The 24,555-nt window shown below is 42.0% G+C and overlaps 1 protein-coding gene and 2 long non-coding RNA genes across 3 annotated transcripts in view; 2 read left to right on the top strand and 1 right to left on the bottom strand.

Moving 5' to 3' along the window:
• Positions 1–20,190, top strand: part of LOC310710370 — a 27,558-nt gene extending 7,368 nt beyond the window's left edge. Inside the window, exons 5-6 of the long non-coding RNA XR_014527991.1 lie at positions 4,139–4,171; positions 19,231–20,190. This is a non-coding gene — a long non-coding RNA (uncharacterized lncRNA). The remainder of the gene's footprint in view (positions 1–4,138; positions 4,172–19,230) is intronic.
• Positions 1–24,555, bottom strand: part of LOC310710251 (calcium-activated chloride channel regulator 1-like) — a gene marked incomplete at its 3' end in the record, with an annotated part of 26,435 nt that extends 1,880 nt beyond the window's left edge. The window contains exons 1-12 of the mRNA XM_083511025.1: positions 23,579–24,555; positions 21,735–21,875; positions 20,638–20,788; positions 19,688–19,796; positions 18,449–18,617; positions 16,865–17,086; positions 15,140–15,364; positions 14,436–14,613; positions 12,669–12,775; positions 4,778–5,008; positions 2,388–2,658; positions 1,633–1,797 (exon numbers count right to left, since the gene is read on the bottom strand). Of these exons, the coding sequence (XP_083367151.1) occupies positions 1,633–1,797; positions 2,388–2,658; positions 4,778–5,008; positions 12,669–12,775; positions 14,436–14,613; positions 15,140–15,364; positions 16,865–17,086; positions 18,449–18,617; positions 19,688–19,796; positions 20,638–20,788; positions 21,735–21,875; positions 23,579–23,734 (2,125 nt within the window). The 5' untranslated portion in view covers positions 23,735–24,555. The remainder of the gene's footprint in view (positions 1–1,632; positions 1,798–2,387; positions 2,659–4,777; positions 5,009–12,668; positions 12,776–14,435; positions 14,614–15,139; positions 15,365–16,864; positions 17,087–18,448; positions 18,618–19,687; positions 19,797–20,637; positions 20,789–21,734; positions 21,876–23,578) is intronic.
• LOC310710381 lies at positions 20,691–23,584 on the top strand. The gene is made up of 3 exons (XR_014528010.1): positions 20,691–20,761; positions 22,402–22,527; positions 23,150–23,584. It is a non-coding gene; the product is annotated as an uncharacterized lncRNA (long non-coding RNA).

Genomic DNA, 24,555 nt, shown 5'->3' with positions numbered 1-24,555 from the left:
TGTTCCCTGTGAGAAAACATGGTTTACTGCAGAATTGAAATAAAAGTCAATTTTCTGCAGTTTGGGACAAACTGAAGAAATACCAGGATGAACCCTCTCTGCCATTAGAGGTTTTGAAGCAGAGGTGGATGGCCATTTGTCAGAGATTCTTTGGCTGTGATTCCTGGATGACCTTTCAGGTCCCTTCCAACTCTACAAATTTTTATAATCTGCAGTAGATACATATTTTTCGTTATATAGCCAGCCTTAGCTTTTCTTGTCCCCTCATTTGGTTTAAAGTATTTCTATGCAGAGGATACCCAGCTCTGCACTACCAGTCACAATTTCAGTTCTTGACAAGCTTAACAGGTATCTCTTCATAGCTGTCAATAAATCACTAAAATTCAGTATGCAGAAAACTATAGTACTTGTGTTTCTTCTAAAACATTTTCACTATCCCAACTTGATGCTCTGTAATTCAGTCTACTGAGCAATTCTGCTGTAGTTCCTTCAAATCTGTACTCTTATTAACATGCCAGTCTTTCTCCACAACAGTTTTATGTTCCACCAACTCTTAACTGCCAGTTTTGCAAAACTGCTTCTTATTTCTAAAAATTTGACAATATTCTTCTACTTGGTTTTCCTACTTCTTTTCAATTTTTGCGTGTCTTAAACTCTTCTGTGACAGTTGGGGTGGGGGGGGGGTTGTGTGAGTGCAGATGCATTGTAGATATTTTCCAGAAGAAGGATGCCAGAATAATATTTTAAAGCCTAAAAACTTAGGGAATTTTTCCATTGATTCCCAACATATTCAGTGAGGAGTGGCCCAGCTTGCTTCACCACCTGAGGGGCATTTTGCAAGTTCATCTTCTCTGCCCCAGGGTGGGGAAGATGAGAGGCAACACTGTGTGCAAGAACGCCCCCTTCTTGCCAAACTCTGAGAATCAGGATGTGAGAATCACTAATGTGGCCACTGCAGGGGCAGGGAAGATGAGCAACAATGCCACTTGCCAGAATACTTTCCTCTTGCTGGCAGTGGGACATTCCAATGGTGACAGAAGCAGTGGCATGGGTGGGGCACTGCCTCTTGTGTTTCTACTACCTGTGGCAGGTGCTTCACCCTGCCTCATTGTTGAGCCGGCTCTGCATTCAATCAACAAGTAGAATAGATTGTGTCAGAGTTGTAAAAGGTAATGGACCCGTCAAAGGTCCCGTCAAAGGTGACTATGGGGTGTGGTGCTCATCTCGCTTCAGGCTGAGTGAGCCAGTGTTTGTCCACAGACAGCTTTCTGGGTCATGTGGCCAGCATGACTAAACCGTTTCTGGTGCAATGGAACACCGTGACGAAAACCAGAGTGCACGGAAACTCCGTTTACCTTCCCACCACAGCGGTACCTATTTATCTACTTGCACTGGTATGCTTTCAAACTGCTAGGTTGGCAGAAGCTGGGACAGGGCAACAAGAGCTCACCACTGTTGCGCTGGTGTCAGAGATGTGTACTCAATATCTGTATTAAATCTAAAATCTGCATAAGGTTGACAGTGGGGAGGGGAATGGCAGGGAAAGGTTTTCATTTCTCTCGAGATACCCATACTTTGAGAACTCTAGAGCTACATATTACTAGTAAATGCGTTTTCATAATGAATCCTTACCATTTTCCACAAAACCTGGTATATAGAGTGCTTGACTCTGTCTACGGACCAATCTGACAGTCTTGTCTTTCCCTTGGACACGCACTTTTAAGTTGTATCTACCATTCTGTGTGAATGATGTGAAATACCTTGAGTAGATTCCATCATACTTGAGTATATCAGCACCTGAGAACATAAATATTAATACTTAACATCCAAAGCAAACCTCTCACTTGTGGTCATTATAAACCCTACATAACACATGCAAGAGATGTTTATTTCATAGTAACTGCTCCTGTTTTCATGAAATAGAAAATGTCTGACTTAATGTGATAGTATGGAATCATAAGGGACTGGTTAATAATATCTGTACAACACAAGCCAGCACAACTCATCACCTACCAAACCAAACATAATACAATTCCATGTATTAGAACTTGCTGCATACTTCATTTTCTGCAGTCACAGTCAGCAAAACCAGGAGATTTATCAAGCTTGTGGTGGGTGCCACTAAGAGTCCCACCTTTCCCCATATGAACCTATCCACACTCTGGAATCATCACCTGAAGCCTTTCTCTGTGTGCTGTCTCTGAGGGCTGGGTGTGAGAGAGCAGTAGGCTCCAATTGGGGATATTTGCTCAATGCATCTGAGGGAGCAAACCTGGCTGGTTTCGAAAATATCTTTGTAAGAGGCTTTGGAGGCCACTACGTCAAATTAGACAAGACTGGATGTCAGTGAAAAAAATAACAAAATGCATACTGCAATAAATACTTACCTGAACCATTGTCATAAAGCTCAAGCTCTTCAGTTTTTCCTTTCTCATCTTCAACTACGGCTGTGACATTTGCACCAATAACAGGTAGGAAACCTTGACTGATTTCTGCATATACGACCATTGGATTAGGATAGTTATTGGTATCTTGATTCATATAGGGCTTCACAAGAACTGGAGGCACAGATACAGATGCTGGTCGACTGGTTACCGTTATTGATATGATTTGCTCTGTTTGATGGGTATTCATAAATGAATATTCCCAGTCTCCCACCTGCAGATCAAGTGTTGAAATACAGAAGAATATGCCATATCCATTATCTAAGTAATTTGGAGAAATACATTTGCTTTTCCTTTGGTTATGTTTTCATAAAGAAGGTACCGTATTTTTAGCCCCATAGGGCGCACCGGCCCATAAGGCACACCTAGTTTTTTGGAGGGGAAATAAGGGGGGAAGTATTTCCCCCCCCCCAAGGTGCGAGGCTGGGGCGGGGGAAGCCCGAGCTTCCCCAGCCCCCAGAACAGGCTGCTCTCCGCAAGCCGTGGGAACCCTCCTGCGGCTTGCACAGAGCTACCCGAAGCCCCGGCACAACTGCTGAGCGCGCCAGGGCTTCGGGATAAGAGGCAGCACTGCACAAGCCGGGGGAGCTCTCCCGTGGCTTGCGCAGAGCTACCCGAAGCCCCAGCGTGACTGCTCAGCGCGCCGGGGCTTCGGGTTGAGAGGCAGCTCTGCGCAAGCCGGGGGAGCTCTCCCGCGGCTTGCGCAGAGCTACCCGAAGCCCAGGCGCGACTGCTCAGCGCGCCGGGGCTTCGGGATGAGAGGCAGCTCTGCGCAAGCCGGGGGAGCTCTCCCGCGGCTTGCGCAGAGCTACCCGAAGCCCCGGCGCGACTGCTCAGCGCGCCGGGGCTTCGGGATGAGAGGCAGCTCTGTGCAAGCTGGGGGAGCTCTCCCGCGGCTTGCGCAGAGCTACCCGAAGCCCCAGCGCGACTGCTCAGCGTGCCGGGGCTTCGGGATAAGAGGCAGTGCTGCGCAAGCCGGGGGAGCCATCCCACGGCTTGCGCAGAGCTACCTGAAGCCCTGGCGCGACTGCTCAGCGCGCTGGGGCTTCGGGGTGCAGGCAGCTCTGCCCAAGCCGGGGGAGCCCGGGGGAACTCCTGCGGGCTCCCACAGCTTGCGGATAGCTTCCTGAAGCCTGGAGAGGGAGAGGGGTCGGTGGGCACTGACCCCTCTCTCTCTCCAGGCTTCAGCGAAAGCCTGCATTCGCCCCGTAGGATGCACACACATTTCCCCTTCATTTTTGGAGGGGAAAAAGTGCGTCCTATAGGGCAAAAAATATGGTATCTCTTTTATGAAAAGTGTACCAAGGAAAATGAGTACTGGCAACAATGTCATCCTGTTCACAGGATGAACTAGGGAATGAAAATGTGTGTGGAGAGAACAATATTGAGACAATTCAAACCAGGATTTTGGCAGACGCCCATTGGCAATATGGATTTTATGGGAAAGGGTTTTTGTACTCCAGAACATGTGACTATAAAAACAGTTTCTGCTCAATATCAAGGCAGAGAAGGCAGTATGGGATGGAGAAGCCAATGGTGGAAAAGACCAAGTGGACCTGAGAAGACCATTTCCAAGAAGGCCAATTGGAAGAAACCAACTGGGAATGGATTACAATGCAGAGAAGACTTAAACAGCAGAAATCCAAAGAGGCAACATATGTCAGCAAGCCTCACCCTTTTCCTGTTTGTTACAGGATCTCTACATGAGGACCTTGGTATGCATGTGCGTGAGTATACTCCATCTGCTGTGTGTTTGAATTTAGCACTCTAAAAATAAACCCTTGGGGGGGGGGTAGAAGAGGGAAGTGGGCCTTGAGGTTTTATTTAGAAAAAAATACACCTTAGCTACCAAAACATTGGCAAATGATATTCTAGGTATCTCATGTGGGCAGGAGCAGGGAAGTCTCCTCAGTTACCAAATGAGCATTAGGATCAGGGAGCCAAGAAGGAAGCTTGTGCAACTTTCCAGTGAGATTCAACTTCAGCAATGCTGGCACAGATTTGAGTGGCAGCTGTGAAGGGGCCTTAACACACTTCATGAACCATTTTAGAGCTTTGGACTTTGCAGACACAACCCTCTTAATCATATTTTGTGAGTGGGGAAAATGCTAATTTGGAATATTGAAGGTCTTTAAGACCATTACAAAATGCTACATAGAAGATGGTTCTTCCACACTTGCATAATCTATCATGCTACTTTACCTGTAATGGCACAACCCTTTAATAGCACAGCTGTAGTTCCATAAAGCTCTACAAGACATTTCCATATTTTCTATGTGGAAAAGGCACACTAATAATTGCAAGGTTAGATGCACAGAGAGCTGGGACTTTACCTCTGCAGTTCCACTAATACTGAGTCGAGCTGTTCGGACATTTGTATTATCAATGACAAAGTTGTTGTGGCTGTACTTCTTTCCTTTGGGATCTATCAGCAGAATTCCTGGTGGATATATGCTTGTGTCCCATGTAACGATGAAGAAAGTGTCATTTCCCACTGTTTTATCAATTGTTACAATACCATCAAACCACCTTCCGGAACCGACGCTATGACTTTTACTTTCAAGCTGTTGGTATTAAAACAAACAAACAAAACATTAAGCATTATGGTTAAAGGTAAAAAGGTAAAGGAGCCCTGGATGATTAAGTCCATTCAAAGGCAACTGCAGGATGCTACACTCATCTTGCTTTTCAGGCCAAGGAATAATAATAAAAAGAATTAATAATTAATAATAATCTATTATTTCTACCCTGCTCATCTGACCGGGTTTCCCCAATCACTCTGGGCAGCTTCCAAGAAGAGATTAAAAATACATTAAAACATCAGTCATTAAAAACTTCCCTAAACAGGGCTGCCTTCAGATGTCTTCTAAAAGTCAGATAGTTGTTTATTTCTTTGACATCTGATGGGAGGGCATTCCACAGGGCAGGCACCACTACTGAGAAGGCCCTCTGCCTGGTTCCCTGTAACTTAGCTTCTCAGAACCAAGGCACTCAGCGCTGGACCTCAGTGTCCGGACAGACCGATCAGGGAGCTGGCATTTGTCTACAGACAGCTTTCTTAGTCATGTGGCCAGCATGACTAAACTGCTTTTGGCACAATGGAATACCATGATGAATGCCAGAGCGCACAGAAATGCCGTTTACCATCCTGCCACAGTGGTACCTATTTACTTGCACTGGCATGCTTTTTTTTTTTTTGCAAATATTTTTTATTACATTTTCTATAAAAACTTCCATCTTTCCATTTTCCACATCACGTATTTTAGTTTGTTGAACCTCCCTCCACTCCTCTGACAGTCAACCATAATAATTCTCCTATTTACACATTTCTTAATATATAGTATCACCTTTAAGTAATTTCTTTATATCCTTATTTACATTTTTGCGATATTCCTCACTTTTCACAAAGCCTCTTTAAAACACACTAGCGTTGTATTCTCCTCACATATAGTTTTCAAATACTCTCTAAATTTTCCCCAATCCTCCAAAAACTTATGGTCTCTTTGAAGTCTAATTTTCCCCGTTAGTTTGTCTAATTCCGCATAATCAATTAGTTTATTTCTCCATTCGTCCAGAGTCGGTACTTGTTCTTGTTTCCACCTTTGAGCTATCAGCGTCCTCGCGGCAGTTATTGCATATTGGAAAAGTTTGAAATCCTTCCTTTTAATTTCCCTTCTGGTTATCCCTAGTAGAAAGGTCTCTGGTTTCTTAACAAAGCTATATTGTAGCATTTTCCTTACTTCATCATATATTTTTCCCCAGAAGCCCTTCACTTTCTCGCATTCCCACCACATATGCATAAACGTGCCCTCTTTCTCTTTACACCTCCAGCATTTATTACAGATCTTATACATTTTGGCCAATTTAACCGGTGTTAAGTACCATCTATATACCATCTTCATGGCATTTTCTTTTAGTGTTATGCATGCTGTGAATTTCAGATTTTGATTCTATATCTTTTGCCACTCTTCCAGCTCTATACTGTACCCTAGATCTCTGGCCCAGTGGATCATTACCTCTTTCACCTCCTCATCCATCGTATGCCATTCTAGTAGGATTTTATACATTTTTGATATGATTTTACGATCATTGTTAACAATTTCTGTTTGGAACTTCAAATCCTTTTCCTCATACCCTTTTTCTTTCACCTCCTTTTTAAACATATTACTTATCTGCCAATAGTGCAACCAGTCCCGTACATGTTCTTTCACTTGTTCATATGGTTTAACTGTCCATTTGTCCCCTTCTTTGAATACCAGGTCTCCATATGTGACCCAGTTACTTCTCATATTGAGTTGCTCAATTCCCATCATCTCTAAAGGGGATAGCCAATGTGGTACCCCCCTTTCTAATATATTTTTATATCTGATCCATACTTCGATTAGCGATTTCCGGAATATATGATTTCCAAAAGATTGATGACCTTTTTTACCCTCCTGCCATAAATAAGCGTGCCACCCGAACCTATTGTCGAATCCCTCTAAGTCCAATAATTTCGTGTTTTTGAGCTTTATCCAATCTCTTACCCAGCAAAGACATGATGCCTCATAATACAACTTCAAGTCTGGCAGGGCAAATCCTCCTCTCTCTTTTGCATCCGTTAACAGTTTATATTTAATTCTCGGTTTTTTGCCCTGCCAGATATATCTTGAAATCGATCTTTGCCACTCCTTAAAAATTTTAACTCCTCTTAATATTGGGATCGTCTGAAATAAAAATAGTAATTTGGGTAGCACGTTCATCTTGATCATTGCTATTCTACCCCAAAAGGATAGTTTTAACCTTCCCCATCCTTCCAGGTCCTTCTTAATTCTTTTCCATATCATAACATAATTATTCTGGTACAGATCAATATTTTTTGGTGTAATCCAAATTCCGAGATATTTAACCTTTTTAACAACTTCAATTCCCATTTGTTGTTGGAACTCTTCAATCATTGATTGCTCCATATTTTTAGTTAGAATTTTAGTTTTTTTCCTATTTAATGTGAAGCCTGCCACTTCCCCAAATTTACCAATTTCCTCTAACACTTCCTTTACGCTGGTCATCGGGTCTTCCACCGTAATGATCAAATCATCAGCGAAGGCTTTGGTTTTGTATTCATTTTGGCCTACCTTCACCCCTTTTATCCTTTCATTTTTCCTAATTGAATTCAGAAGGATTTCTAGGACCAATATGAACAGCAGGGGTGAGAGCGGGCAGCCCTGTCTAGTCCCTTTTGATATTTCAATTTCTTCTGTTATTACGTTGTTCACTATCAGCTTTGCTCTTTGTTCGGTGTATATGGCCTTTATTCCGTTGTAAAAATCATCCTTGATCTCCATATTTTCCAAATTTTTCAGCATGAAATCCCATGATATGTTGTTGAATGCCTTTTCGGCATCTACAAACATTAATATTGCTCGTCTCTCAATCCTTACTGACAGATATTCCAATATGTTTATTAGGTTCCTCACGTTATCTCTCATTTGTCTGCCAGGAAGGAAACCCGCCTGGTCTTCATGGATAATACTCAGTAATACCTTCTTTAGTCTCTTTGCCATTATTCCTGCATAGATTTTATAGTCCGTATTCAATAAGGAAATCGGTCTATAATTCTTTACTTGTGTTGTATCTGCATCTTCTTTGGGGATAAAGGTTATATACGCCTCTTTCCACGTCTCTGGGATCTCTCTTTCTTTTAAGATGTTATTCATTACCTCTTTTAGTGGTTTTATCAAGTCTAATCTCAATTCTTTGTAGTACCTTGCTGTAAAACCATCTGGTCCTGGTGCCTTCCCGTTTTTCAACTCTGCTATGACCCCCGTAATTTCCTCATTCTCTATCGGAGTATTTAACCCCTCTCTTGCTTCTGTCGAGATCTTTAGTACCTCTTTCTCTCTTAAATACCTCTCTATTTTCCTCATATTATTCTTCTCTTTATTCCTGTACAATTGGCTAAAAAAGTCCAAAAATCCTTTCCTAATACCTTTACTGCTGGTGATCTCTTCCTCTTTCATTATGATTTTATTTATTGTGCTTTGTTCTTTTCTTTTCTTAATCTGCCAGGCAAGCCATTTTCCTGATTTATTCGCAAATTCGAAGTTCTTTTGTCTCAGTCTTTGAATGTTCCGTTCCACCTCTTTATTAATTAGCATTGCAAATTGGGTTTGCAAGGTCTTAATACTTTGTCTAATTTTTGTGTTGTTAGGTTTTTGAATTAACTTTTGTTCCTTATCCGTAATTTGTTCTAGAATCTCTTTTTTCCCTTTCTCTCTGTTCTTCTTTCTAATTGAGTTTTGTTGTATGCAGAATCCCCTCATCACAGCCTTACTTGCATCCCACACTATATTCATATTTGTTCCTTTATTACAATTGTCGGCAAAGTATTCTTTCAGTTTCTTCTGAGCCCCTTGCACAAATTTTTGATCATCAAATAAATAATCATTCAATCTCCATCTGAATGTTCTTTCTTCATACCCTTTGATTTCTAATCTAATTGGGCTATGATCTGAGATTACTCTTGGTTCAATTTCTACTTGGTGAACTCTTGGTGTTAGCTCCCCTGATATCCAGATTTGATCAATTCTCGACATTGATTGGTTAGGTTCCGAATAGAAGGTGAATTGTATTTCCAATGGAAATCTTAGCCTCCAGGTGTCCATTAAATTACAATTTCTGACCAGTTCAAAGAATGATTTGGGTAGTTTACCTTCTTTTGTTCCACCATCTCTCAATCTGTCCATTTCTATCGAAACTACCCCGTTCATATCTCCCATCAGAATTATCTTTTGGTCCACATATTCCAATAAAAGTTCTTCCAATTTTTGGTAAAAGACATTTTTATTTCCATTAGGTGCGTAGATCCCCACAATTATTAGTTTCTCCCCTTGCCAATTGATTTGAACCCCGATAACTCTCCCTTCTTCATCCTTAAAGATTTGTTTGGCTTCTATTTTACTTTTTATATATAGGACCACTCCCCTCTTCTTTTGTTTGTCTGAGGATATGAATTCGTTTCCAAGTCTTTTATTTATCAAAATTTTTCTATGCCTTTTTGACACATGCGTTTCTTGCAGACAGACTATATCTAAGTTCTTTTTCTTTAAGAATTGTTCCACCTTGTTCCGTTTTTTTCCACTAAACAGTACTTCAAAAGAGAAACCAGGTTTTCCCTTCCTCCTCCCGTTGCCAAGAGGGCTAGGAATAGCAAAAAGTAGCGAAATGTTGTCTCTTTGCTCCCCCCCCAAGTTCTTCTTTTACCAGTTTTTTTATCTTCAATTATAGTCACCAACAGTTGGAGAGGGAGAAGAATTTTAGCCGCCAGCGTCACTCACGTTTTTTCCTCGGCTTTGTTTAGCTCCCTGCGTCCTTAATGACTCCAGATAGGAATTGAGCTCTTAACAACCTTCTTTTGTTCGAGCCCTTCCTTAGATAAGATCTTAATTGTTTAAGTGCTTGCTTGAGCCCGAAGTTTTTTTCCTTGAGAATCCAGCGTTTCTCTTACAGGCTCGGGGCTTCGCTTTCTCGGAGGCAGTAATGGCTTCCCTCAGCCTGCTTCGCCCCCGCCGTGCTCTTCACTCCGAAAACCGGGGCTACCTGACGGCCGGGAGTTCCGCGTTTTGGCTCTGCGGGAACCAAATGTAACTGGACACCCACCAGATACTTTTCAGGGGACCACGGCGCCCTGTGGAACCCCTATTTCCCTCCAAGAAGCTTGGGATTCCCCACAAAGAAGAAATCCCCGCCTGTGTTAGAGCCTCGCTGAACCGGAAGCTCCCTGCACTGGCATGCTTTTTAACTGTTAGGTTGGCCGAAGCTAGGACAGAGCAACGGGAGCTTATCCTGTTACGTGGATTTGAACTGCTGACCTTCTGATCGGCAAGCCCAAGAGGCACGGTGGTTTAGACCACAGCGCCACCCGCGGTTACCTTTAAGCATTATAATATAGCAGGAAAATAAAGGTAAAGGGACTCCTGACCATTAAGTTCAGTCGTGTCCGATCTGGGGTTGCGGTGCTCATCTCGCTTTACTGGCCGAGGGAGCCGGTGTACAGCTTCTGGGTCATGTGGCCAGCATGACTAAGCCACTTCTGGCGAACCAGAGTAGCGCACGGAAACGCCGTTTATCTTCCTGCTGGAACGGTACCTATTTATCTACTTGCACTCTGATGTGCTTTCGAACTGCTAGGTTGGCAGGAGCAGGGACCAAGCAACGGGAACTCATCCCGTCGCAGGGATTCGAACCGCCGACCTTCTGATTGGCAAGTCCTAGGCTCTTTGGTTTAACCCACAGTGCCACCCACGTCCCTCTAGCAGGAAAATAGTATGAATTTAATTTGCCATCCAATCTTTGAAACTGGCACTTTGTCCTTTACCTTCAAGCTGGTGTGTATTAGGTATGCTGATATACCTGGTAAGTTTTATAAACTGAATACATACAGTTAATTTTAAATAGGGTGGGCTGCTCGCAGCCCCCAAGCCTCAGCCTCTGATTGGCTGAGTGAGCACTGCCCACCCTTACCTAAGGGTCCAGCGCAGCTAGAGGTGGGCAGTGCCAGCTGTCCCATCCCCCTGCCACACCAGAAAATGGCAGCCCCCTGCACCCACCTTGCCCGTGCCATGCAGCAATAGCTGCCCATCTGGACTCCCAGGTAAGCAGATATTTTATTTCAAAAATAGTAAAGAAGTCAGGGTCAGTGCATTGCCTAGAAGGTGAATTCATAGTGGATAGTCATGCTGAACAAAAAGTACATAATAAAGAGGCATTAATAAAAATGCTGGTACAGCCACAAGGAGATGTTCCATCTTGGTTTGTGCAACAGGGATAAAACTGATATCCTGCAGTGTTTCATTGTTAAAAACATGGAGGACTCGTAGATAAGCAGCTACAGCTAAACAGGTAAGGAACCATTGCAACTCCAGCTCAACAACCCTCCCCATATATAAGCTATGGCATGCTTAAGCTACTCCATGCAGATACCATAATTGTTTTTTCTCCACCAAATATATTTATTGCAATTGTTTATGGATTATTGGTTGTTTGCTGCCTTGGAAGTTTTAAACTGTTAGATACAAAAATCCAGTGCAAAAGCAACAACCGCCCTGTGCTCTTCGGTTGAAAGGTAGTATATAAATTTCAATAATAGCATTTTGATGGTGTCTTTGAATTCAACATGAAGCTATGTTATAAGCAGGATACCTGAAAACAGTAATGGGTAAAAAAAAACCTAGGACAAATCAGATCAGTGATCAGAAACGAGGTTGAAACTGGAAGACACAAATCTAATTACATAGACCAGGGGTAAGGAAAGTTTGCTCCCAGATGTTGAAGAATTACACTTCCCATCTGCCCTGGCAAGCATGGCTTAAGGCAGGGGTGTCAAACTCAAATTCATCGGGGACCGCTAGAGGGCAGACGTTCTCTGGCTTGTAGGCTGCCACGCATGCGCTGAAGAGGCGGCTTTCTTGTGTCAAAAAAAAAAAAAAAACGAGAATAAAAGGTGAAGGCCGGCGGTGGCTACACGGGCCACATGATGAGGTCTGGCGGGCTGGATTCGGCCCGTGGGCCTTGTGTTTGACACCCGTGGCTTAAGGCATGATGGGAGTTGTATTTCAATAGCATCTGGAGGACCAAAGGTTCCCTACACCTGCCACAGAGGAAGAGAAGTAAGCTAAGAATTCACCAGAACAGGAGATACCGATAGCTTTGTCTCCAGGCATGGACCTGGCAAGCAAAACAGTTGTAGAAGCAGCTCCAGGGGAGTTTACATTCCATACTCAGGCTTGAGGATGGCCTGGCTAGGGTATTACTAATTTGTGGGCTCCTACTGGTTGGGGGTATGGCCCCAACTTGCATATGGGTTTGAATTAGGGATTTCCTACCTTCACCCCCTGGGGAAGCAGGGTCAGTGGCCTCCCTACTCGCCCTCTATGTGTAGCGTACGGAAAGGGAGCTAGGAGACTCATCTGTGCCCTATTTCACAGAGGTGGGAGAACTGTTGCTCTTTGTACCGGACCTGTACATTTTGAAATGTTTCAGTTCTGCCAAAATCTACCTCTGCAATTAGCCTTTCTCTGCAAATTCTACCTGGGTCTCTCTCTGTACAATAAGAGCAAATCACAGGCTGTAGAGTTGATGTCACACTCTGTTGTTTTCAATTTTTGTACAGTGCCTAGTAATTTTAATATAATAAGAATCATTACGATAGGCTACTGCTTGCACCCAAATCTTTGTAATCCTGACCTGAATCGATTGTTGACTGATAGTTCCACTTCCTGAAGAAATTCCAGTGAAAGCATCTATGAGCCCATTGGAATCCAAACTGTCCGTGGCAGCAAATTTCAAACCTCCTGAAATAGAATTGAAATACTAATTAGAGTAATCTATCAGATGGAATAAAATGTATTACGTTTGTAGTGGTTCTAGGGGTTGCTCGTGCGTAAGCCGGTGCAAACACCTGGCTGGGTTGCCTGAGTTCCTCCAAATCAGATAATCACAACTGGCTAGCTGTTGAAAGATTACAATGAACTATAAAATTTGCAATCTTAGATATGGATTATGATGAGTATTAGCTAAACACACACACATACCTAAAAGCGAGGCCAGGAGCACTGGTAGGTGTTTAAATCATTGGGGGCAGAGGCCCGTAGCTACAAATTTACATAAATTTGCAAATGCTGATTTATATGTATAGAAGCAAATTTAGACTTCAAATGTCACAAGAGCACTGGGAGGGGTGGCTAACACCCCAGAGGACAGGATCACACTTCAAAACGACCTTGACAGATTAGAGAACTGGGCAAAAACAAACAAGATGAATTTTAACAGGGAGAAATGTAAAGTATTGCACTTGGACAAAAAAATTGGGAGGCACAAATACAAGATGGGTGACACCTGGCTTGAGAGCAGTACATGTGAAAAGGATCTAGGAGTCTTGGTTGACCACAAACTTCACATGAGCCAACAGTGTGACGCGGCAGCTAAAAAAGCCAATGCAATTCTGGGCCTCATCAATAGGAGTATAGCATCTAGATCAAGGGAAGTAATAGTGCCACTGTATTCTGCTCTGGTCAGACCTCACCTGGAGTACTGCGTCCAGTTCTGGGCACCACAGTTCAAGAAGGACACTGACAAACTGGAATGTGTCCAGAGGAGGGCAACCAAAATGGTCAAAGGCCTGGAAACGATGCCTTATGAGGAACGGCTAAGGGAGCTGGGCATGTTTAGCCTGGAGAAGAGGAGGTTAAGGGGTGATATGATAGCCATGTTCAAATATATAAAAGGATGTCACATAGAGGAGGGAGAAAGGTTGTTTTCTGCTGCTCCAGAGAAGCGGACACGGAGCAATGGAGCCAAACTACAAGAAAGAAGATTCCACCTAAACATCAAGAAGAACTTCCTGACAGTAAGAGCTGTTCGACAGTGGAATTTGCTGCCAAGGAGTGTGGTGGAGTCTCCTACTTTGGAGGTCTTTAAGCAGAGGCTTGACAACCATATGTCAGGAGTGCTCTGATGGTGTTTCCTGCTTGGCAGGGGGTTGGACTCGATGGCCCTTGTGGTCTCTTCCAACTCTATGATTCTATGATTCAAGTCAACCAATTCAAATCATCCCATTCAGGTTCTTAAGTTACTTTGCACCCAACCCTAGATCACTCCAAATCAGTTTGTTTTCAATTAATTCTCTCTCAGTTAATTTTCAAACAGATACTGCTCCAAATCAGTGCAGTACTCATTCATTGCCCTGCACATCATTATCTAAATAAAGTCATCTTAAATAAATTCATTTCTGCAAATTAATAACCTATACAAACATCAGTCTCCTAATTCAATATCCTTTAAATTCATCCCTCAACTAACACACATATTACTTGGCTCCCTGAGTAAATTGTGTGTAAATTAAAGGTTTTTTTGCTGCTGGATTGACCTTGTGATAAACTCCTTTTTGGAGACACCAACAGGCACCAATTATCACCAAAGAGTTAGTGTAAGGCATTCTGCTTAATCGCTTACCTGTCATATCTGCCAACATTTCTAGTTCTTTTGCAGCTTTTGGTCCCAAAGCAATTGTGTGAATTATGGACCCACTATTTCGAACTTCAGTAAAGCAGGAGCTTACAGTGCTATCTTCTCCATCTGTCAAGAGCACAATTTCACAGCCTTTGGTATTTGGATACTTTTTAAAAAACACCTGTATGAAAAAGAGGATTTAAAATTTTAGCAGGCGCTAGTAGTGTAGAAACAATGGGAGACTTTGTGCTTAAGGTATAAGAGAAACTTGCTGCAAACCTCTTCAAGTGTGTTGTGTTGCATTGTAGATGAGTGACAAAAGTGTGGACTAATTTTCTACCTGTGACAGAAGTAGACTTTGGTGAGATGGGTGTGATATTTTTTCCAGTTGAAGTAGCATTTGCTACTTCACTAATTTTAAAAGATAGCGAATATGGGCAAAATCAAAATGGGTTCTTCCACCCTCTCCCTAGGTGCTCTTCAACTATGACTGCAATAGCATTCCTTGGAAACACATGTCTGCACTCTGGGCTGGCCAAATGCATTTTGCTTCCTGAGGCAAATCTGAAAATTGTGCTTCCCCCAACCTAGTATTCAGAGGTTGCATATTTGATGCATTTCTTGCTCACATGCTGATTCTGGATGGTTTTGCTGGACCCAAATCCCTCCCACTGCACCACCATAAGAATCTGGAAAAACTTCTTTACCTGAAATGCTGTTCGCACTCCACCACATATGATAGTTCCTCCACCAGCTGTGGTAGGAAGTAAGGCTGTAAGTGTTTGGCGCACACTGTCATTGCTGATCAGTTGCAAATGGGACTTAATTTGTGCTACATTGTTGAATGTGACAATTCCAACCCAGGATCCTGCTTCAATAATCTGTAGGAGGAATATTTCTGCAGCTTGCTTCAGTCGGTTGATGCGATTGTACTGCATATGAATTAAAAAACAACATCCATAGAGTTGTCAGTGCTTTGCCGGAAGCAAATAAAAATTGATAGTTATAATTAGAAAAAATTATAAATAAATGCAAAAATATATTAAACGTAAAAACACCACTTTAGTTCTCACTGTTGGAAGCTACAGTGGTAAAGAAAAAGAATAGGATAGAAGGGTGGACAACTTATTTATTAAATAAGAGGGAGCAGAGTATAAATTAAAAGAATTTAAGGAATTAATCAGGAAAATCAACAACATGGATACAATATCATTTAAATGAAGTATTTAAGAAAGATAGGATATGATGAATTGGGGAACAAATATCACAACTGGAGAGAGACCTGTTGGGATGTAATGTAAAAGTGCTGTCTAAAATATATAAGATATTATCGGAATGGGAGACAAAGGATGAGCAAGTAAAATATTCAATGATAAATTGGGTAATACATATTGGTCATAATATAGATATGGAAGCATAGGAATGATTGTGGAATATGGATATAAAATTTACAGCGTGTTATGCTCTTAAGAGAAAATTATATGAAAATGATATATCGATGGTACTTAACACCGAGCAAATTGGCAAAAATGTATAAATCCAAATCCAATAAGTGTTTGAAATGTAAAGAGCAAGAAGGTTTGTTTTATTATATGTGGTGGTCTTGTAGTAAGGTTAAAGCTTACTGGGAACCGATATATAATGAATTGAAAAAGATGTTTAAAACAATGTTTGTAAAAAAAAAAAACCACCCAGAAGCTTTCCCTTTGTGAATTATAGGGACAGAACTACCCAAACTAGAAATTTATTCATGAATGTGACTTCAGTGACAAGAATGTTACTTGCCCAAAATGGAAAGAAGCCGTCCCAGCAAAAGACTGGATACAAAAACTTATGGAATATGCAGAAATGGCAAAACTTATCGGAAAAGTAAGAAATCAAGATAACAAACTTTTTATAAAAGAATGGAAATGGTTTATTGAATATTTACAGATAAATTGTAAACAGATAAGAACATTGGCAGTATTATTGTAATAACCTGCAGTTTTATAAGAGTAGATATCTAAAGTTGAAAAATAAATGAGCAAATTAAGTTAATTTGGATATGCAGAAAATAATAAAAATAAATTTAATAAACCGCAGAAAGAGGAGGAAGGAAATCTAACAGCCTGTGTTTAGATGTTTTACTTTGCTGCGTATTTTGTGATTTAAAATATCTGCTGGGGTTCTTTCACCAAAGAGCACTTGACCCAAACCTGGATCTTGGCATCCAGGGAATCTTCCTTTTATACACCTATTTTTTACCCTTGCCACCAACACTAATCAGGTAAACCAAAATTGACCTTCACTCTTTCTAACACAGAATGCCATTTTTTTATTAAAAAAAAATGCTGCTGCTGTAATTCCAAATCCCCCCCCCCCCCCGCGCGTAATTCCAAATTCTTGATTTTTTTTGGAAATATTTCCTATGGACATGGAAATTATAGACTTACCGAAGCCATACTTCCAGAAACATCAAATACTAGGCACAAAACTCTGTCTTGTGTTTGCAGAAAGGAGATAGTGGGATCAGGTGGAGGGACAGTTATTGGAGCTGAATTGGCAAAGTCAGGAGAAGTCATAATTACTTCCCAGGTGCTCCTGTAGTTGCACAGTTTATTCTGCATATTTGTTGCTTTCATATTATGGTTGCTTTCGTTACAGAACTGAGTAACCTAAATAAAAGAGAAGGAGAACGGGTCAAAATCACACACTTCTTAGCAATTTCCTTATGAAGTGGTGCTGTCAAGGTGGACATTCTTTGTCATAAAAAAATGGCTACAGGGTGCTATGTGGGTTTTTCTTTGTAGGCATTTGTTGCCTTTTATCTCACAAAAAAATGTAGTGGCAAGCGTCTCCAAAGAGCCTGTTTCTGTTCACTCGCTGATCCCATGGCCAACAGAGTTAATAAGTTTGCAGCGGAGAGTGTCAGTGCTTGTGTGTGGCACCCAGGGTCAGTGGCAGACTTTGGGCTCTCAAATTTCAGCAGCCCTCTGTGTGATGCTAAAATCTGCCCTCCCTGCCTCTCGGGCTCTGTTCTACAACATTTGGCACCCCCTGCAGCGTGGCACCCTGTGCAGTTGCACCAGTTGCAGCACTCTAAAACCGCCTCTGCCCAGAATCCCATCTCTTTACAAGACAATTGAGCACCAATAAGGGGGCTTTCTCTGCTTCCCCTGTAGCTACAAGGGTATCTCATTAATTTGTACTCTTTTTCAGAGGGAAGGGTGAGGGAGAAATAGCTGGGCTACGATGAGGAGGAGGCCTGTATTGGGTGTAGCTAAGTGCTATCCCTTGTTTTCCAGTATCCCAGAACAGGGAAGAAGTGGTCCCCTTTGGGGATAGAGGCAGCAGGCCCCTTCTTGCACAGGCAGCCTAATTGCTAATACTCAATTCTGACCGAACTAAGCCTCTTTAGACAAGGGTGACAACCTGAATAAAATATTGGGGGGTGTAAGGAACAGGTAAGCCATAATCACAATACGTGGCACACAAACCAGTTGAATGGCAATGCCCATCAACTTGGTGGGGACAGCCCACTCAAATATTTTATGGGGGAGCCCGAAGGGACCTTGGCCAATAGGAGTTGGCTGCTATACTCCTATAGCAAAATATATATCAGGAGGCTTAGTTTGGTCAGAATTGAATATACACTTCCAGAATTAATGCTAAATGAGCCACCATAGCTGCTAGAGGGCCATGAAAATTTCTGCCCTGGGCTTTTTGGACTTGTCTACCCATGTTCTATCTGAAACCAAAGGGGTGCAATGCTTGTCAGGTGTGATTTTTTTTCCAGCTCTCCTACCCAACTACTAGGTCAATACCATGATTTTTTGGAAACACAGTGTCTCCCAACCTTAGTGAAACAGCCAGCAGAATCTTGAAGTTGTTTTATATCAGTGGCAGGATTTAAACTATAATCTTAGGAAATAATATTTAATTTAGCCAAGGTTGAGTATGGACAACATCTTGCATTTTTCAAGACAGACACTAAATAAGGAAACTTATAGCTTCCAATTGACATTACACATACTTACTGAAGAGAAACTTTGCATATACATTATAGATGCTTGAACAGTCTGTGTTTTGTCTGGAATGAACTGGCATCCAGCTTCATACAGCTGAGTTCGGCCTTCAACTTTGCATTTTCTCGTTTTTCCTGGGCTAATTGGGAATATATATTGACCAGTGACACCAGCAGAGCATCTAATCAGTATAACAGAAGCAAATATAGTTAGTTAAAAAGTCAATATATGGATCTCATAGAGTTTGTACTCATTTTTTTTAATTGCAAGGGTTTCTTGGAGAAATATAACAAATAATCATGCAACGCTTAGACATTCATATATAAAAAATGGGAATCAGGACTTAGCAGGCTGATTCTGGGCAAAATATTTAAAAGGGTTATGGAAGAATATTAGACATTATGTATGAAGTTGATCATTCTGCTCCCCACCTTCTGCCAGTGTGACCATAGTGGGGTCCCCACTGTGGAGGCCCCACAGGCAGGAGAGGGGAGTTTGGGTTGCGCTCTGAGTGAATGAGCTGATTGATAATTATGCAGGGGAGGCAGAGAGAGAGGGTGGGTTTTAACTGTGGGGCTGGCAGGTGAGAAGAGCATTGCCCCACTTTCCCCTAAGGAGCAAACTCTTCTGTATCCTGTCAGAACCAGAACAGCAAGATTGTTGTCTTTAAAATAAACTGATAATTGGTTAGTGTCCCTGAAAGGATGCTTTATGACTGTGTTAAACTAATTAACAAAGGGATGGGTTTGATGATTTTACAATGCTGTATCTTTGCCTGTATTGAAACATGCTAGGAGGAAGGCACGCTTGGCAAATCTACACCGTGATCAACTCCTGCCTGGAAAGCAATGTTCCCACTGTGGAAGGATGTGTGGATCCAGAATTGGCCTCCATAGTCACTTACGGACTCACTGTTAAGACTGTGTTTATGGAAGACAACCTTACTCGGCTACGAGTGATCACCAAAGAAGAAGAAGAAGAGAAGATTGCAAAGATGTATTGAGATCTCTGTAGTGACTTCTGCATCTGGGATTACTACCTTGTACTTACAAATATATTTTTAATGATTTCATCAACTTGTTTATTTTTGACCCCCAGTCGGGAATCTAACTGTATTCCCTACAATACTATCAAATTACAGGTTAATCTTCTGGACAATTATTCATACCACAACCAAACTAACAAGTCCAAGGCAAACATCAGCCATAAAGGATTGGTTATATAGTTTGAGGTATACATTTTGGACAGTACCTTGTTGCTTCAGCTTGCTTTATCCCAGTAGTATAGAAAGGTGCATCGTTGTTATATTCATCAAAGACTCCCCATCTGAGGTGAGCCCATTCATGGACGAACACTCTGCCTGTGGAAGACCATTGACAAAGCTAATTGTGACACTATTCAGGTGTCCTGGGTACTAAATACTATGGATCCCTCACTCAGAACCAAATTATTTACTCAACTTCTTGATGGGATACTACTGGGCTTCCCCTGTGAACCTCAAGATATTACAGAAAAGGGCATTCCTCTGCTATTTACATTTTATGCCAGTTGTTGATGACAAGCTTTTAAGAGCCGATATGGAAATACAGTAAGCTTCCTGAAGTGAAACAGGAACAAGTTCAGCTGGCTTCAGAAAGCAAGCTTTTATGGTCTGAAAATGTTCAGATGAACCTAACATGAAAATATTGCTAATTCCTTATATAAACTTAGGAGATATTAAACAAATAAAACCAAACCATTCATGGTTTCTCAGTTCTTGCTCTGTTTATTGCCATTTGAAACATTTACTATTTAAGACTGTAGTAATAAATACAAATAATTTAAGATGAATTAACAGGTACTACCTCATGATCCGCGGGTGTGGGTTAAACCACAGAGCCTAGGACTTGCCGATCAGAAGGTCGGCGGTTCGAATCCCCGCAACGGGGTGAGCTCCCGTTGCTTGGTCCCTGCTCCTGCCAACCTAGCAGTTCGATAGCACATCAAAGTGCAAGTAGATAAATAGGTACCACTCCGGCAGGAAGGTAAACGGCGTTTCCGTACACTGCTCTGGTTCACCAGAAGCGGATTAGTCATGCTGGCCACATGACCCAGAAGCTGTAAGCCGGCTCCCTCGGCCAATAAAGCGAGATGAGCGCTGCAACCCCAGAGTCGGCCATGACTGGACCTAATGGTCAGGGGTCCCTTTACCTTTACCTTACCTCGTGATCCATAAACAGCATGCAAACTGTCATTTGTCAGGAAATTAGGAGTGAAATGAATGTATCTTCCCTGTTTCCCACATCCGCCATACTGCAAGGTGTAGGGATCATCTCCATATTTCAGGTAAGGCTTTGCCACTATGACATCAGCCTAAAGTAAAATAGAACTTGGTTGAAAGACCACCAAAATACCTTTGATATTAATGCTATATTAATGATATTAATGCCTCAGCAAACCACCCTCAGATTTTTCTTCTGCGTAGAAAGGCACAATTCTGGACCGTAGGGCTGAATGGAAATTTTTGCCTGAAACAAAAATCTCTTAAAACCGTTGGGATTCCATATTTCTTTTGAGTAAACGCTTGCGTGTTTCATTGGACATGCAGCCCCATGCTATGCAGGTCGATTCAGAAAGAAGACATGATGTGTTCAGTTGAGCTTAGGCCCAATATATAGGACTGCAGTGTAATTTTCAATAAAGATGTGTACAGTCACATGTTACAACATAACAGCTCTCAGGATCACATCAAGCATAGTGCACCAAGCGAAGTGCTTAGATAGCCAGGCTAGGAGACCAGGTTTTGAACCCCCACTCGGTCATGAAGCTCACTGAGTGACTTTGGGCCATTCACCGCTTTTCAGCCTAACCTACCTCACAGTTGTGCAGGTTAAATGAGGAGGGATAAACTGTGTACGCCACTTTAAGCCCCATGGAGGGAAAGGTGGAATATGAATGCAATAAATAACAAGTCCAGCATCCTGACCCTAACAGCAATTACCTAGAAGCTAACAGACAGAAAAGCAACAGCTAGTATTGAGAGACTCATTCCTTTTCAATGGGAAGTTACATTGAGGTATTATGGCTAACAGTCATGGCTAGAGATATTTTCCATGAATTTGTCTCAGCCCCTATTAAAGCTACCAAAATGTAAGCGCCGGAATATTTGAAGAATTCTCCCCACCACCCCAAGCGAATATTAGATCAGTCTTATTTTGCAATTTCTGCCCCAATGTTTATTATTGTTATTGTTATTTGCCACAATATTCTTTTAAAACCCTCAAGTACATTTAAATTTTAATGCATACGCCTCACTTACCTTGTCATAGGATTCTATAGTCACTCTGTCATATTCAGGTTTTGCTGCCCATGTCAAAGGAATTACAACTTTTACAGACTTGAAATAAAATCTTTGTTCTGTAGCACTGAAGAGGTAAGCAGATGCTTCTTTAATCATATCCTACAAGGAAAATAATGAGTGTTCAGTGGCTAGCATTCGCATTCACACTTGCAGAATGTGCATTGGGTCTTTTCTGCCCTCCCTCCTGAACCTGGAGGTATTTCATTTGAGGGGATAGGCAGCCTTCCCTAACCTCCAATCTTTAAGTAGAATAGATGCCCTTCAATATGCTCCTATTCTCTAATGGTTTGAACAGCAACTTGACATAAAGAAATTCAATAAACAAAACCATTCTTAGTTTGGTGGAAAGCAGTGAGAAAAGTTGTGCCTCTTAACTTTCTGGGTGTGTAACCATATTGCTTATTCTTGTTTGCACTGCACAGAGTATACAACCATCCCTGTTTAGTGAAAAAGGCATTACTAAGCCTAAGAGATGATTAACAGAAAATTCCCAAGTGGGATATTCGTATGTTTTGGGAATTGTCTCCCCAAGAAAGCTTGTCTAGCACCTACCCTAGGAATGGGGTGTGTGTGTTAATTTTTATTTTATTTGCATTTTAACAAGAAGCTAATTTGCATTTCCCAGACCAATACATGAACCCCAACCACTCCAACCTTCAGAATTTGCACTTTGCTGAATTGTTCAGTGTAGTTCCCTAACCAAGCCGTGTACACAAAAATGCATCTGTTGGAGGAAAACAGCTACAGAAATGTAGGTATAAGAAAAAATAATTCTCTCTGCATATATACACACCAGTAAAAACTGCATATGATAATTTGTTTAGTAGGACAAATTCACCCTAAAATATCTCCATCTTCATTTAAAACAAAGCAATACAATATAGAAAAAAATACAAAGGGTTGAATCCATGCTAAGGCTGTAACCCAATCCCCTCTTATGCCAGGCTGGGAGAATTGGATTGAATGGTGGCATCTCTGTGCCCACTTCCACTGGTTCAGTTGGTCTCCCACTGCTGCCAGAGTGACAGTTGTGCCGCTTCACCAGGGCAGATTCCCCCTTCTGCTTACTGAACACCTGAGCAGGTGGAAAGTCTGCCCAAAGGCAACAAAACAGATCATTGTGAGGCCAAAGCGTTCACAAGGAGGACAGTACGTAACCCAAGGTTCCACTGTACTATCCTGATAATTTCTGCCCACACAGCTCTAATTGGTTAATGGGGCATTTCCACATCTAATGGTCAAAACCAGCACATTTCCCCCAGAGCATTTACCTCTGACACAGAGCTAACAAAACCACATTTAGCTCAGCATGTTGGGCTTCAGGAATTACATTGCTTTTCATCACCATCCTGCCCTCTTTTTGCAATTTTCAGGCTGCCAGTGCCATTAATTATAGAGCCGAAACAGTGCCAGTATTTCACAAGAGGGACTTATAAGAAGGCTTGGAGTCACCACAAGTTTTGCAAAAATGAAAAAAAATATTCAGGAAAAGAAAAACCCCTTGAGGTTTGGAATACACCTGAAAAACAGCCTAATGAAAATTAAATGATGGACTGTGGCGGAGACCAGGAGAAGGTAGATTGGATTATCCTGGAGGAAGACATAGCTGAATAGAACAGGGAAGAGGAGCACCCCACACTTCGACCTTTTCTTATGGGTCCCACCTATATGCTTGGGTGCAGGGGTGTCCAGTAGCACCCTGGAACCTATGCTTACAAGATGAACGCTGCATTTTCCCAGCATATCACAGGTCCCTGAGGGGACAGTGATTCAATATATTCAGAAACATCTAACCACCTTACCTTTATGTTGTCGACAATTTTGTTGTCTTCAGCTACTGCAGGATTGATTGCAATGACAATGTCTTCAAACCCACCATTGTTGAGTTTTACCATGGTACCCGTCGCCCCATGTAGGAATTGTAACACCAACAGAAGAAGCCACCGACTGAACACCATATTTGCTTCTGCCACTTAGCCCTGTCCCACAGAAAGGACTAATAGAACGGGAGGGCTATTTATGCAAGTGCATAACTGCTTGGTTTACGACAGGACTTTGTTCTGTCAAGGAAATTCTGCTATTTTTCTATTTCCTGATAGTGCCATCTTCAGGTAACAAACTGGTGAATCTTTAAGGAATGTTGTAAATTAATCCAACCCTGCACTTCCTTGTTCTGCTCACCATTAATACATTGCAAACTTTTACTGAAAGTGTTGATACGAAGTTAGTCATAGCAACCGTTCAGATTTCCTTATTAGCGAGGCACCTCTGGACAGAAAAATCTGTCAAGGAGGTGGCAAATCTGGCTTCCAAGGTGTGTGCCACAGCCATTGCTGCGCTTGGTGACTGAATCTGCTGCCCCATGGCTCCTGCCACCTGAGGCGGTCGCCTGATCTTGCGTCATGGTGGCCCGGACCTGGCACTAATTTTTATGAGGCTTAATACAGTTGAACCTCAGTTTTAAAACGTAATCCGTTGCAGAAGACCATTCGATTTCTGAGATATTTGAAAACCAAGGAGCAATGGGTGGTCAGCAAAATCCATTGAGAAAAAAATAATAACACGCAGAGGAAGCTGTTTGACTTCTGAGGCGCTTTTGGCGTTCAGCTTCTGAAACGTTTGGCTTCTGAGATGCTCGAAAACCGAGGTTCCACTGTATATTAAAAATATCTCTAAGCAACGTACAAAAAACTGAAGCAAAAATAGACAACTTAAACAAAATATTACGAAAATCAGGGCTTTTTTTCAGCTGGAACTTGCCAGAACTGAGTTCCAGCAT

The sequence above is a fragment of the Podarcis liolepis genome, assembly GCF_965112155.1.
Source record: "Podarcis liolepis genome assembly, chromosome: 6".
NCBI lineage: Eukaryota > Metazoa > Chordata > Lepidosauria > Squamata > Lacertidae > Podarcis > Podarcis liolepis.
The sequence above is the reverse complement of the archived record's forward strand: the minus strand, read 5'-3'. Positions and strand labels throughout refer to the sequence as shown.